This window comes from Carassius gibelio, chromosome B18 (genome assembly GCF_023724105.1).
Source record: "Carassius gibelio isolate Cgi1373 ecotype wild population from Czech Republic chromosome B18, carGib1.2-hapl.c, whole genome shotgun sequence".
In the NCBI taxonomy this organism is placed as follows: Eukaryota; Metazoa; Chordata; class Actinopteri; order Cypriniformes; family Cyprinidae; genus Carassius; species Carassius gibelio.
The window spans coordinates 1,997,803-2,012,175 of record NC_068413.1 but is presented as its reverse complement, the minus strand read 5'-3'; the positions used below and the strand labels follow the sequence as shown (position 1 = coordinate 2,012,175).

General features: G+C 35.4%; 2 protein-coding genes across 3 annotated transcripts; one reads left to right on the top strand and one right to left on the bottom strand.

The window, feature by feature from the left end:
* On the top strand, positions 1-5,625 carry LOC127977913 (methylosome subunit pICln). 2 transcript variants are annotated; one of them, XM_052583141.1, is made up of 7 exons: positions 3-384; positions 1,464-1,600; positions 1,678-1,788; positions 1,859-1,972; positions 2,995-3,186; positions 4,022-4,085; positions 5,350-5,625. In XM_052583141.1, coding segments are annotated over exons 1-7 (738 nt in total). In that variant the 5' UTR covers positions 3-265; the 3' UTR covers positions 5,351-5,625. The 2 variants fall into 2 exon arrangements, with proteins under 2 accessions (XP_052439100.1, XP_052439101.1); XM_052583140.1 differs by lacking the exon at positions 5,350-5,625 and having other exon boundaries at positions 1-384; positions 4,022-4,089.
* Positions 5,626-7,280: 1,655 nt separating this feature from the next.
* LOC127977063 (aquaporin-11) lies at positions 7,281-11,286 on the bottom strand. The gene is made up of 3 exons (XM_052581749.1): positions 10,509-11,286; positions 8,865-8,981; positions 7,281-8,525 (listed from the first exon to the last, which is right to left on the bottom strand). The coding sequence occupies exons 1-3, from the start codon at positions 11,113-11,115 to the stop codon at positions 8,413-8,415; spliced, it is 837 nt and encodes a 278-aa protein (XP_052437709.1). The 5' UTR covers positions 11,116-11,286; the 3' UTR covers positions 7,281-8,412.
* Positions 11,287-14,373: the final 3,087 nt, after the last annotated feature.

Genomic DNA, 14,373 nt, shown 5'->3' with positions numbered 1-14,373 from the left:
TGGCGACATAAAGCGGCGCGTTAAGTGACGTTGAGTGACGCATGGCAGCGAATCTTTGAACTGTACGATCCTTTTAGTGTCTCGAGACGCAAACCGGTCGCGTTTGATTTGCACATGAATGCTTTTGAATTAGAAAGCTTCGTGACGCGTGAACGAGAGTTATTATACTGTTGTTGACGCTGCCGTCGCGCTTTATTCGCGTATTGTCTCAATAGAGCATCAGTGTTAGCGCCTTCACAGCTTCACAGTGAGTTAATCCATCAGCATGGTTGTGTTAAAGAGTTTGCCTCCACCCAGCGAGGGCGTGAGGCTCCAGCAGGCCGACACCACTGCAGTTCTGGACGGGAAGAGACTGGGCGCAGGAACGCTGTTTGTGGCTGAGGCGTGAGTGTCTTACTGCAGCTGTGTGTGTGTGTGTCCTACACAAGAAGACACCCGTGCATGCATTTCGTTATTTACGTATGCATAAACTCTGAAAACCATTTATGTACCATTTACCATAAAATAGTAACTCAGTAATTCATTTTTTTGCGTGTTTGTTAGTATATTATTTATTACAATAATTTATATTATAGTATATTGTACATAGTATTATATAAATAAAATTCCATTATTTATTTTTGATTGTTTATATATTATATTAAGAATATATTACACATTTTATAAATAAAATAATGATCTAAATATACTTATTATGTTTATATATTTCATTATTATGTACAATATATTTTGTTATCACGTATGAAATATTATTTGATTACTTTTATTTATTTTGCATATATCTTATAGAATTTATTTATTCTAGAATTAAATAATTATATTATTGTAATTTAAATTACTTATAAAGTAGTTTTTCATGATTTTAGGAATTACAGAATTGAATTATTTTAAGTAATTTATTTCTTTATTCTAAGAATTACAAAGTTAATTATTTTATTGCTTACAAGTAGATTTAATTGTTCTAGAATTACAGAATTATTAAATCTAAAACAAATGTGAATATATAAATTAATTTACAAATTTATGTTTTTTTAATTAGACATTTTAAATACATATTTTATATATGTTTTATATTTATAATGCATAATACATGTTATAAATGTAATAATTGTTTTTATATATTTGTATGTTTCATAATTCTTTTGTAAAATATATTCCATAATATAATCATTTGTTTTATTATTGTTCAGTTTATATTTAACACATTATGTAATTTTTTTTTTTTGTGATACTATATATAAATGATTATTTATATATTAATTTATTTGCTATTACTTATTTACAAGTATTATATTAATAATTATGTATTGTACATCATCTACAGAAACACACACACACACACTCATGCATAGTATTTTGATGGTATCTCATGTCAAAAACAAAGCAAGCTAGCATGATATTAGCATGATATGATGTTTTTGGGGACACATCTGTCCTAATGCAGCAGTTCTCTGTCCTCGCAGGCATCTGTCCTGGTTTGATGGTTCAGGGATGGGTTTCTGTCTTGAATACCCCTCCATCAGTCTGCACGCCATCTCACGAGATCTCAGCGCCTTTCCAGAAGAGCACCTGTATGTGATGGTCAATGCAAAGCTGGACGGTGAGGCATCATCTTCTAAAGCGAGATGCACTGGTGTCCACAGGTTTGATCTGACCTGGTGATCTTTGTGTTTTCAGATGAAGCTGAAGCAGAGCAGCAGGATAAAGCTTCGGATGACGAGGAGAGCGACAGTGAAGACTCGGGAACCATCACAGAGATCCGCTTCGTGCCCAGTGATAAAAGCGCATGTGAGTGAGTGGATGAGTTGAGTGTGATCATCACTGCTGGATGAGTGACTGTGTGTGTTTGTGTGTGCAGTGGAGCCCATGTTCTCCAGCATGTGTGACTGCCAGGCCCTGCACCCCGACCCTGATGACGCCGACACCGATGATGACGATTACGAGGGAGAGGAGTACGACGTCGAGGAGGCTGGTGAGGGTCCTTTGCATCTGTAGTGCAGTGTCTCTCAGCCTTTTGGATTCCCAAGGTCCCCCAGAGTCCAAGACAATGTTCAAAGGCCCCTCAAACAGACCGAGACATTTCTGGAACAAAAGCCTTGTAATTTACACAAAACATGGATAAATTAAATCTTTAGTTCTAGAATACTGGATCAAATTACTTTAATTAAATTCCGCCATTCTGGAACAATTAAACAAACTACTTTTGAATTAATTCTAAATTCAGTCAATTAAATTCTGTCTTTCTTAAAATAATGTAATAAACTGCTTATAATAATAATAATAATAATAATTCTGGGTATAATAACAATTAAAATGAAGGTTTCAATTCTGTAATTCTAGAAAAATAAAGTAATTTTAAATAATAAAAAATTATCAAGAAATAAGTGATTAAAAAAATAAAATAAATGTTGTTCTGTAATTCTAGATATTTTGGTGTTTTTCACTTTTTTTTTTACTGTTTTTTTTTTTTTGAGCAATGATTTTACATTGTTTAATTACAAGATACATTTTAAAATCCTTCAGAAAGTCACTACATGATTAAACATTTTAGTGCATGAAAAATCTATATTCATGATATACATTTTCATGACTTTTAAAGATTTGATAATTTTCCATATCACTTCCATGTCCATAAAAAAATTTGAAAAACTTAATTTAAAACACTTTTGATTTTTTTAATTTTATGTGTTTGTATATATATATATATATATATATATATATATATATATATATATATATATAATATAACCAGTCGTCACACTTTTTTTTTTTTTCTTTTTTTTTTTTTTAAATAGAAAAAAGAATGAATAATTTAAATTAAAATATGAAATATGATGCAAGCTTACATCTGGACTTTTAGCAGGTTTACCTTCTTTAAAAAGTGTTTTGTCCTATTTAAAGTCCTCTCCCTGAGCTCCTCTAATGATTAATGGAAAATTAAAGTCAGCTTTCACACGGTTTCAGTGCTTTTGTATTGTTGCTGTGTTCTCTCAGAGCAAGAGCAGGGTCGGGGTCCGGTTCAGGGCGACGTCCCCACGTTTTACACCTATGAGGAGGGTTTGTCTCACCTGACGGCCGAGGGTCAGGCCACACTGGAGCGGCTGGAGGGGATGCTGGCTCAGTCCGTGGCTCAGCAGTACCACATGGCTGGAGTCAGGACCGACGTGCCATCCGCCGAATTTGAAGGTCTGAGTACCAAACAAAATCATCATTGATGCGGTTTATTTCAGTAGTGGTGGGTCTAGTTTAGTTATTGGTCCAACTATATTGTACCGTAGTTTCCAATATTATAATTTAAAAATATATATTGTTAAAGTAGATAATAACACTCTCATTTGTTAACATTATGCAGTTTTTTTTTTTTTTACTGCATTCAATAATGAATGTTGTTCATGTTAGTACTAATGTTAGCAAATACAACCCTTGATTTAAAAACATATTATCAAAAGCTGAATTTAACATTAACGAAGATTATTAAATAATGCAGAATTATTCCTAATTGTTAAATGCAGTGTTCGCAAGTGGAACGTTATTGAAATGTCACCAAAATGTTTAGAAAGCATTATGCAATATTTAAAATATTGTGAAAACTGCTAAAATATAATGTAACAATATAAGATTTTATTTTTACCTATTGTTGCTATAAAACTGTGGTAACAAAGTGTGCACAAATCTGACAACTTCTTAACCTGTGTTATGGACACACCAGATGAATTTACTTGATTTTAATATGTGTAGATTCAGAAAGATTATGCACACAAGAAGCCACTAGATTTCAGAGAGAGAGAATAGTCATGCTACTATAGTCAATGCTAAAACCGTCATGTTTTTAACAGAGTGCATGAGTGTTTTGTTCAGTGTGTGTGTGTGTTTTGAGAGAGGCAGAAGTGTGAGAGATCAGATGGGTGTGTGTCTGGAAGCAGGATTTCCTGAGTGTTAATGGATGTGTGATGGAGCAGCACAGGGCAGGACGGTCCTAATTGAATACGGTGATCAAGCGGTTTTCTTTCTCTGTGTTCAGATGGAATGGAGGTCGACTCGAACACAGTTACTGGACAGTTTGACGACGCTGATGTGGATCACTGGTAAATATATACAACTGTGTCTACAAAATCCTGATTGTCCAATTCCACTTCCTGTTCTGCCAGTGTCATTTATATACCATCATAAAATGTAATAATATTTTGAATTGGTTCTTATTTATTTAGTTATATTATTTATATATTATTATATATATATATATATATATATATATATATATATAATAATAATATTTATCCCTAACCATTTTACAAAAAATTATATTATATTCAAATTTTAAATATTAGGTTTTTTATTTGTACTTCAGTCATTTTGTGCTTTTGTCTTTTTTTCATTAGTTTTTGTTTCACTTTATTATTATTTTTATTTCTGTTGTTTTTAAAACATTTGTATTTAGCTTAATTTAGATAAAAGTATTTATTTTAGTTATTTTTAACCATTTTTTATTTTTAATATTGCTTTTGAGCTTTATTTTTGTTTCGGATGCAATTTTAGTAATTTTTTGCTTTTTGTTGAAATATTTATGTTTTTGCATATTACCATTATTTTCATTTCAACATTTCATTCTGTATAGATTTTAATGTAGTTTTGGGTTATTCTAACACTTCAGCTTAAACTTATTTAATTGAGTTACAAAGGCAATGTTTCAAATTTTCAAATAGTTTCAAGTTTAATCTGATTTTTATATTTTATTTTAGTTAAAGCTGCGGTAGGTCACTTTTGACGCTCTAGCGGTTAATAAACAGAACTGCTTGCGTCTTGCGGAAGAACATCGTAGCCGGAACTACTTCTCTCTGTTTATGTCTATGAAGAATCACAAAGGTACTGGGTTACTCCGCCGCGGTACCCCCGAAGCAATCTAAAATAGTCCGAATATAAACACTTATTATAGGTGCACCCTAGTGATTCAGGACAAACCAAAAACACGGTTTGGAAAATGGATTCATGGTGTACTCGCTTATGTTCATTTTTCTACATTTTGAACACAAACAAAGTTACGGACCGCAGCTCTGATTGATTGTTTCTCACCGGGAGCGATGTATTTCTGCAAATGGCAATAGGACACTGGGAGGAGCCAGAGGAGCTTGATTTTTTCACAGATTATCTGTCTCATATTCTACTGTCAGGACATAATGACAGGTTTAACAAATATGTAAAAAATATATTTTTACAAAAGTTCCCTACTGCAGCTTTAATGAATGCTATTTTTATTGTTAATGAATGCCTGTATGATTCTCATCAGAATGATGATTATTGCTGATGTTGTGTGGCTCCTGTGTGAATCTGATTTCTTCTCTCTGTTGACAGATGAACTGCGTTTCTGTACGGCTGATTGAAGCACTTCAGTGGGGCATGCTGGGATACCGGCTGCCTCTAAAGCTCTTATTTCTGTCTCTCCTTGCTTGAATTTAATGGCTGTTTTACACCACAGCTGTACATTTCCAGATCCACGCTCGGTGTAGCTTCCACTAATCTATTTTGTAGTTTTCCCTGAAGACCGGCTTCCAGAAGGATCCTCCTCAGTGGAGCGATGTTGATGAGTTTGTTAGAGATTTCAATAAATACAGCTGTTTTTCTACCAAAGTCTCATTTTCTTTCCATATTTGGTGTTTTGTGTCTTTATGAAATATTGGGTGGTTCTTTTCCTAATTTGTTGTAATGTGCTCAAATACACGTTCGGCTCATTTCGGCTCGTTCTCAGTTTGTATTTATAGTCCGATGTTTATGAGACATCCTTCTCTAATCATTTCCTGTGTGTTTCCTCACAGGAGATCAAATATTCATCTAGGAGTCATTTGGGTGAATCACACAAAATCTGCCGAGAAATGTCTGGGTGATTTCTAAATTAAAGAAAAAAAAAAAAAACTTTGTGGGAAAAAAAAAATCAAGCCTATTTTTAGGGCCATTAGGATTTATTTATGTGTTGTTCAGTTTGCACAAGTACAGTATGTTTCAGAAATGTACTATTTATATATCTTAAATGCATTACCTGCTGGCTTCTAAATGAACTCCATACTTCTTCTCATGAGCCTTGAGCATGATTGTGCTGAGATGATCTAATGCTAATGATTCATTCATGATACTTTACACACACCTGCTAAAATGTCCTCCCAATTTTTTTACAATCAAAAGTTCTGAAGGGAATCAGTGCTTTTGTAATTAAAGCACCCTAAAAATAATCCCATCATTACTGTATTTCACACATTAAGAAAACTTTAAACGATTGATCTGTTTCCAGCACTCAAATGTAAGATTAAAGGAAAAGTTCACCCAAAAATGAAACTTGCTGAAGATTGCCTCCCTCTCAGACCATCCCTGATTTTGAGTTTGTTTCTTCATGGGAGCAGATTTGTGATCACTACATCACTGTCTCACCGATAGATCCTCTGCAGTGAATGGGTGCCGTCAAAAAGAGAGGCCAAACAGCTGATAAAAACCACAGTAATACACAAGTAATCCACAGTCCATTTTATGAAGCCAAAAGTTGCGTTTGTAAAACAAATCCATCAAGATGTATTTTTTTTTTTTTTTACTTCAAACCCTTGTATACAGCCATAATATAATATATACATAATAACGCTTCGTCAAATGAAAAAGTCCATCTCCTTTTGTCTCTCACATATATTTGTTTAGAGTTGTTTTGGCTTGTAAGCTGTGCTTGATCTGTGCAGATTTCTCTCCTGATCCAGACCAGATGGACTTTTTCACTGGAGGAAGTAATATTATGGATCGAGGACTTTTATTTTGTCCACAAGCGACAGTTTAAAGTTAAAAACGTTTTAATGATGGATTCGTTTATTACAAACATGCAGCTTTTCACTTCATAAGATGTGAACTGATGGACTGGAGTGATTGTTCGAACTCTCATTCTGACGGCACCCATTCACTGCAAGAGGACCCACTGGTGCGCAAGATTTCTCCCAATCTGATGAAGAAACAAACTCCCCTACACCTTCGATGGCCTCAGGGTGAGGACGAAACTTTCAGCAAATTTTCATTTCTGGGTGAACTGTTCCTATAAAGACGAAATTTGACAGCACATCAAAGTTCATCTAGTCAACAATTGACATTCACCCTGCTACATCTCACAATTTTCCCTTTCAGTTGTTCTGTTTTGCTTGGCTTTTGTTGCACGCTGTAGTGAAAAACGAATTGCCGTATCAGTTTGGTTCAGCACATCTGTGCGTTCACAAAAGGTTAAAAGTCCATCAGAAACTATTTCACAACAGCCTGTTAGCCCTCTCAGGTTAAATAACCACTGAGCCATGTGCTTTTATCTAAAGTTTAATTACAAACAGATTTTATCACAGCTTTATTTAAATCCTGGTAAAACAGTAGTGTGTTATTATACATTCTGCATTGGCTTGCACTCGATCCCGTCTGGTCTTCCCAGGTTATTTTACCCAGAATAACCAAAAGGCACTGCAAAACTGTGTTTAAGATCACTAGTACTACTATGACATTTACTTATTACTAGGTAAGGACCATCGCTAATAGAATTTAACACACAATAGAAATCTAACAGCGATAGAACTCTCTTATTCCAGGAATGTCAAAATATGATTTAACAAAACTCCTTTACAGTTGATTGTGCTTTTTATGAATGTTGCTGTAAACCGGCAGCTTTATGTCATTACAGATTCATTGTGCTTCATGAATATGCATGTTCTTATTTAAAAACAATATTTAAGACAATTTGAAAGCATTTAATCAAAAACCTAAAAAAAATTAAACATTAAGGACCCTTCAGTTTAGTTATTCAGAGTCTCTGCAGCTTTCATGAAAATAAATACAAATTAAAAAAAACTCTTAAAATGGAACAATACTTCAATATGGTTTTCAATATTAGTGCAAATGTCTTAAGATTTTCATATCAAGATACATTTATTGGATTAGTAAAATAACTAAATAAAGTTGGGTTTTTTGAGAAATTGATTAAAAAGATCATTTAGTTTATGATTAAAACGAACAAGTATCGGCTAGTAGGCTTAGAAATATCAGCTTAATTCAAATGGAAAAGTTTTAATTCGCCATTGACCGATGTTTGTTAATTCTCAGAAAACGAGATTTCATATGTTCAGTTTGCATCTCAAGTAGCTATATCTTGATTTAAGGACGTTCAGATATTTGTATTAGAGATACAAGACAAAATACTGAGGAAGACATTCATTTGTCCTGTGCATCCAACATTTATGTTATGAATTTAAGACTCTCTGCTCTGATTTAAGACCTTGAGAAGGGCAAATTAAGACCTTTTAAAATCTGCAGAGACCCTGTTTAATACTTGGAGATGAGCTGGAGAATCACAGTGTATATTCACAGTATATAATCACATATGCAATCAGAGTCTGTCTGTCATAAGGGCTTAATTCACTTCATCTTTTTCGTCTCGAGTCTGTTAGAGTTCAAGTGCTTTGGAATTGTGCTTTTCCCTGAAACAGCAGGGATCACTTTGTCAATAAGCAGCAGAGAGCCTGTCATACCTGTGAGAAAAGTGAAGAAGAAAACATAGTGAAGATCCTACTTGGAACTGTATTTTTCTTGCTGTTATTAATAAACACTATGAGTTATCATGCACACGTGTGCTTTAAGATTGTAGGTTTAGTTTGTGAGCAAATAAACACTGAGAAACACACGTGGTGCTTAAATGATTATGTTGTTTGTGCAAATATGATTTTCCTCTGGCACTAAAGACATTTTATTGATTGGCCTATATCCTTGTTTGAAAGGATACACTTGTGTAACATTTATTTATTTTTATTACAGAACAGTCTCTGAAGGATTTCTTCAAAGGTCAAAGTGAATGTTGTAATAATGCTCACCTAGTATTGGTCCAATCCAGTAGACAAAACTGTACTCCGCAAAACTGTTCCCAGGACAGGGGAACTGTATGGAGAAGGCCAGTGCTGGGTTAAACACAGCGCCAGTGAGATGACCACCTTCACAAGATACAGTACAGAATGAACGATAGATAGAATTATGACACAGACACAGGCCCGTCGTCAAGGGGGGGCATTGGGGGGCAGTGCCCCCCCAAATGACTTTTTGTGCCCCCCTAAACGTAACGCACAGAACAATTAACCAAACTTGCATTACTGTGCATTCACACCGCCGGCGTCGAGAGCGTCAAAGTGGCCGGAAGTCATTAATTTTCAATGTAAACCAGCGGCGAGGAACGGCGCGGCGCGACTTGGCCTTTGAGAGCGTCGAGCAGAGTTTAAATCAAGGCAACTTTATGGTAATGAGCTATGACGCGGTTGGGCAGCAACCAATCGGAACGTAGAAGTCAACCGCTTGAGAGGATTCCAGAGGACGCAGCTCCGATCACATTAGTTCCCAAGCAAAATAGAGGACAGGTTGATTACTGCTGTTTCGCGTTTGCAGTAATCTATGATGTGTCCCTGTTTGCGTACAGGGACATAAAAAAAATAATTAAAAGTGATACGTGGACCAAGGTGTCTGAGATCGCTCATTTTAAGTAAAGGATCTTAATATTTCGTCCACAACAACATTTAATGAGATCAACTTACAACGTTAACCTCCTTGTGGTTAGTCTGCATAAGATCAACAAGTCTGTTTGCTTTGCGGCCACTTTTAATACAAAATTAGTTCGTGAACAGAACAGCAAGGGCGATTTATGACGCTCCCGACGCCGCCGGTGTGAACGCGCAGTTAGACGTATCATAATGAATGTTATTGATTTAGATCATTGCACGAATAACGTTGTTTCAGCAGAACTTGACTCACATGAACAGTAATCACTACAACGGTAACACTAGAAATGCATAACACATTACCTTCAGAAATGATTCAGACGATTCATTATTCAACGCATTAGTACACAGAACATAATTTTAAATATAATTATATTCACAAATGACTGTTAAAACATCCCAAAACAGCACCCAAACCTTGCAAAGACCTAACTTATTAATTATTCAAATACAACAGCCAATGGCAAGTCTTTAGGCAGCAGACCTTTCAATATGTTATTTTTGTGTTAGTAGTTTTATTAATTCAAATTACAATATGCAGTTTGTGTGTAAGTATATGTATATATAAATCATGCAATTCATTTAGTTAAGCATACAGTATTGTATTGTTTATACGCAATTCCTTTGCGCAGCTGAGCTGCGCGTTGCATGCGATCTCAGAATAAATTTTTGGCGGTTTTGGAAATGTTAAGAGACAATAAACAGAGACGTTGAGATCAAACGGTGAAGTATTTTATTTCAATAATTGAACAAAACAAGACTATTGTGGTCTATTTTAGTTATAGCCTAATATGGGTTTATGTTATGGTCTGTCTCAGATCATTAAAAAAAGTGTGCCCCCCTATGAAAATTAAATGCCCCCCCATTTGGTTTGTTCTGGCGACGGCCCTGCACAGACACATAGATCATTTTGATTTGACATGCATGGGGGAAAGCCAATAACACTTGCACAGCTTATAAAGTAGTTAGCACCTGCATAGACTAATGTAGTGATGACAGCAGCTATCGCAGGGACGCGATATATCTCCTCCACCTTCTCTATGTTAAACGCCGCAGTGTGCATCACGAACGCGCAGCACAGCTCCACCGTGGCAGCCTGCAGCAGAGGCGCGTTAACGGGGCTGTTCGTGCATGAAAAGCCCGTCAGCGAGTGCTGCGCGTGCAGGTCAGACAGCGCTAGCGCCCACGCGTGAGGCATGACGCGCCGCGCCGCTTCCGCCGCGATCAGCTGGCATGAGATCCGCGTCAGTGCGCATCTCCGCGTCAGAGTCCCGAGGTAGAGCTGCTCCAGAGCGCCGGTCGGGTTACAGATCGCGCTGCGGAATGAAAGTCCGTGCACCACCGAGATGAGGAACGTGAGCGTCAGCGCGATCCCTGGCTCCAGTCCGCGCATCTCCGTGAGCAGCTTTAACTCGTGCGTGCATGCGCACAGCTGAAAAGTGGAGATCAACTCCAGCGCATAGATGACCCAGTTTCGATTTGGGAATAGATACCAAGCCGTTCTCCTCGCCACTTCGCTAAAAACTACAATCCCCAGCAGGAAGGACAGGGAGACGCTGATATCGGCCATCTCTGTCATCGCATCCTCCTCCGAATAATCGTGTTCAACTCTGATCCAGCCAGGCAACTTTAACTCGGCCACGCCTCCGCGCCAATAGCCACGCCCACTTCGATTCAATCAGTGCAACCCACTAGTGCATAAAGCTGCACTTATTAATATTAAATAGATGATGCTAAAAACTTCCTGGAGTGTCCAGACACGCAACCTTATGGTCCCACTTTATATTAGGTGGCCTTAACTACTATGTACTTACATAAAAAAATAAGTACAATGTACTTATTGTGTTATTGTAAAACACTTTTGCTGCTATTGAGGTGGGATAGGGGCAAGGTTAGGGAGAGGGTTGGAGGTATGGGTAAGTTTAAGGGTGGGTTAAGGTGTAAAGTATGCGTCAACAGTGTAATTATAAATGTAATTACAGAAATTAAATACAGGTGTAATTACATGTCGTTTTTTTAATATAAGTACAATGTAAAAACATGTATGTACACAATAAGTACATTGTACTAAATTATTAATTGAAATGTAAGTACATAGTAGTTAAGGCCACTTAATGTAAAGTGGGTCCAACCTTATTCATATTATAATTAAGTAAAAATATCATATAAAAACTATAATCAGTGTTGGGAAGGTTACTTAAACAGGCCCTATTGAAAAACTTTATTACTTTGAAGTAAAAACAAACAAAAAAATGTGATTACTTTTCTAAATTTCTAGCAAATGCTTTCAATTGTAATTTCAAAGTAAGCCGGATTAACCTTACAGAAGAACTCAACACTGATGTCAGATTTACAAAATACTTCATCACATGAATTAAGATTTTAATAATAGAATTTTAAAGCACAGTCGCCACAAAATCAGGCTTTAGCACCTCATTTTACCTTGAGACTATTCTGAGGATAAATACAGATTTCAAAACATAATAAGAAACCTTGTCAAATCTAAGCATGCTACAAAGGAAACACTGGCATCTAAAAATATCTCGGGTACATCAATCCAAATAGAAAAAAAGCATGTGTCCTATTCTGTGTCATAAGCTCCTGAAACATTGGTGTATCATATTTTAAAGCAGTCAATGCAATTTGGAAAATAAATCAATCATATTTGTATGTGTGTGAACATATTCAGATGTTATGTGGATTAAAATATATTTCAAGAATCCCAAACTAATGCGGGACTAATAATAAAATTAACCCCTGCATGGCTCATCAGAGTGATGATGGTGAACAGACAGTTAATCATGAATATGCAAGTCACTGTGACTCACTCTTCTTATCAGAGTCATGGTGATCTGGGCAAAATCAAAAAGCACATTTTAGTATCAAAGGTCAAAAAGGAAATGTATTTGATATGATACATAAACAGATGTATATAATATCTAATAAATCAATATAAATATAATGTGCATAATTCTCTCTTCAAAATGTTGCCTTCTGTTTCCAAAACAGCCTGCAGCCACAAGAACAGTTTTTTTTCCCGCAGGCTATATTCAGTCTGAAAATTAAAACATATTAAAACTATACATTGATCAACACAACTGACATATTTATACATAGAATCTGAAAATTTTACATTTGTTTAAACTACACTTGTAAATAACATTAATTTCAACAATTATGATTTCCCATATATTTCTACTTCTGTATATAGTGCTTTATTGAATTTTCAGTGTTTCTAGTTATTCCTATGTCTACACTATCATATATGTTGCACTATGTCTGTACTTTCTTCTGCTCTGTAAGTTCCTATCATAAAGTCAAATTCCTTGTGTGTGTGTGTAAACAAACTTAGTAATAAACCTCTGTCTGACTGCTGACTAATATAATCAAAAATCAAAATAGTTAATTTAGCTATTTTGATGGAATATGTATACATTATCCCTAATAATGAAAAACAAACATACCAATTATTAAACATTTACAGGTGCCTCATCGTCTTTAACAGTGGTGCTCCTCAACATTGGCTGCTCAGTGGTCTGTTATCTGATGATTACCTGCAGAGGGCGCTGAGACACTTAGTAAAGGAGTTTGCATGACGTCATTAGAGATGAACCTAGTAATCTATACATTAGCACACTCACAAACACACATTTTTGTAATTTTTATCTGATTTAATTACTAAGCTAATAGTAATATAATACATATTAACACTGCCAGTGTTAAAACTATAGTAAGACAGTATTATTGTGAGATATTATTACAGAATTGTTTGTTGTCTACAATTCTGTAATAATATTACTCAATAATACTGTCTTACTATAGTTTTAACACCGGCAGTGTTAATAAATATGTATTATATTACTATTAGCTTAGTAATATTTATATATTATTGTATATTTCACAATAATACTGTACAATATATCCTTTGAATCTATCTATCTATCTATCTATCTATCTATCTATCTATCTATCTATCTATCTATCTATCTATCTATCTATCTATCTATCTATCCATGCATCCTTCCACCCATCTATCTATCTATCTATCTATCTATCTATCTATCTATCTATCTATCTATCTATCTATCTATCTATCTATCTATCTATCTATCTATCTATCTATCCATGCATCCTTCCATCCATCTATCTATCTATCTATCTATCTATCTATCTATCTATCTATCTATCTATCTATATATCTATCTATCTATCTATCTATCTATCTATCCTTCCACCCATGCATCTATCTATCTATCCATCCATCCATCCATCGTTCCTTCCTTCCTTCCATCCATCCATCCATCCATCCATCCATCAGTCTATCTGTCTGTGTCTAGGCCGCATCCCTGTTATTTCTATGGCAGATATAGAGCTATCTATCTATCTATCTATCTATCTATCTATCTATCTATCTATCTATCTATCTATCTATCTATCTATCTATCTATCTATCCTTCCTTCCTTCCTTCCTTCCTTCCTTCCTTCCATCCATCCATCCATCCATCCATCCATCTGTGTCTAGGCCGCATCCCTGTTATTTCTATGGCAGATATAGAGCTATCTATCTATCTATCTATCTATCTATCTATCTATCTATCTATCTATCTATCTATCTATCTATCTATCTATCTATCTATCTATCTATCTATCTATCTATCTATCTATCTATCTTTCCTTCCTTCCTTGCTTCCTTCCTTCCTTCCTTCCATCCATCCATCCATCTGTGTCTAGGCCGCATCCCTGTTATTTCTAAGGCAGATATAGCGTTATATGATGAGATATCAGGCATGCGGTGTCTTTAATATTGCATGTTCCTCCTCCACTGGCGCAGGTGACG

What these genes read in the sequence shown, in the direction of transcription:
- LOC127977913 (XM_052583140.1), top strand. Translation starts at nt 266, where the DNA reads ATGGTTGTGTTAAAGAGTTTGCCTCCACCCAGCGAGGGCGTGAGGCTC. An exon ending in ACGCTGTTTGTGGCTGAGGC is followed by an intron (nt 385 to 1,463) that starts GTGAGTGTCTTA and finishes CTGTCCTCGCAG; the next exon opens with GCATCTGTCCTGGTTTGATG. An exon ending in GCCCAGTGATAAAAGCGCAT is followed by an intron (nt 1,789 to 1,858) that starts GTGAGTGAGTGG and finishes TTGTGTGTGCAG; the next exon opens with TGGAGCCCATGTTCTCCAGC.
- LOC127977063 (XM_052581749.1), bottom strand. Translation starts at nt 11,115, where the DNA reads ATGACAGAGATGGCCGATATCAGCGTCTCCCTGTCCTTCCTGCTGGGG. An exon ending in CACTACATTAGTCTATGCAG is followed by an intron (nt 8,982 to 10,508) that starts GTGCTAACTACT and finishes TATCTTGTGAAG; the next exon opens with GTGGTCATCTCACTGGCGCT. An exon ending in CTGGATTGGACCAATACTAG is followed by an intron (nt 8,526 to 8,864) that starts GTGAGCATTATT and finishes CTTTTCTCACAG; the next exon opens with GTATGACAGGCTCTCTGCTG.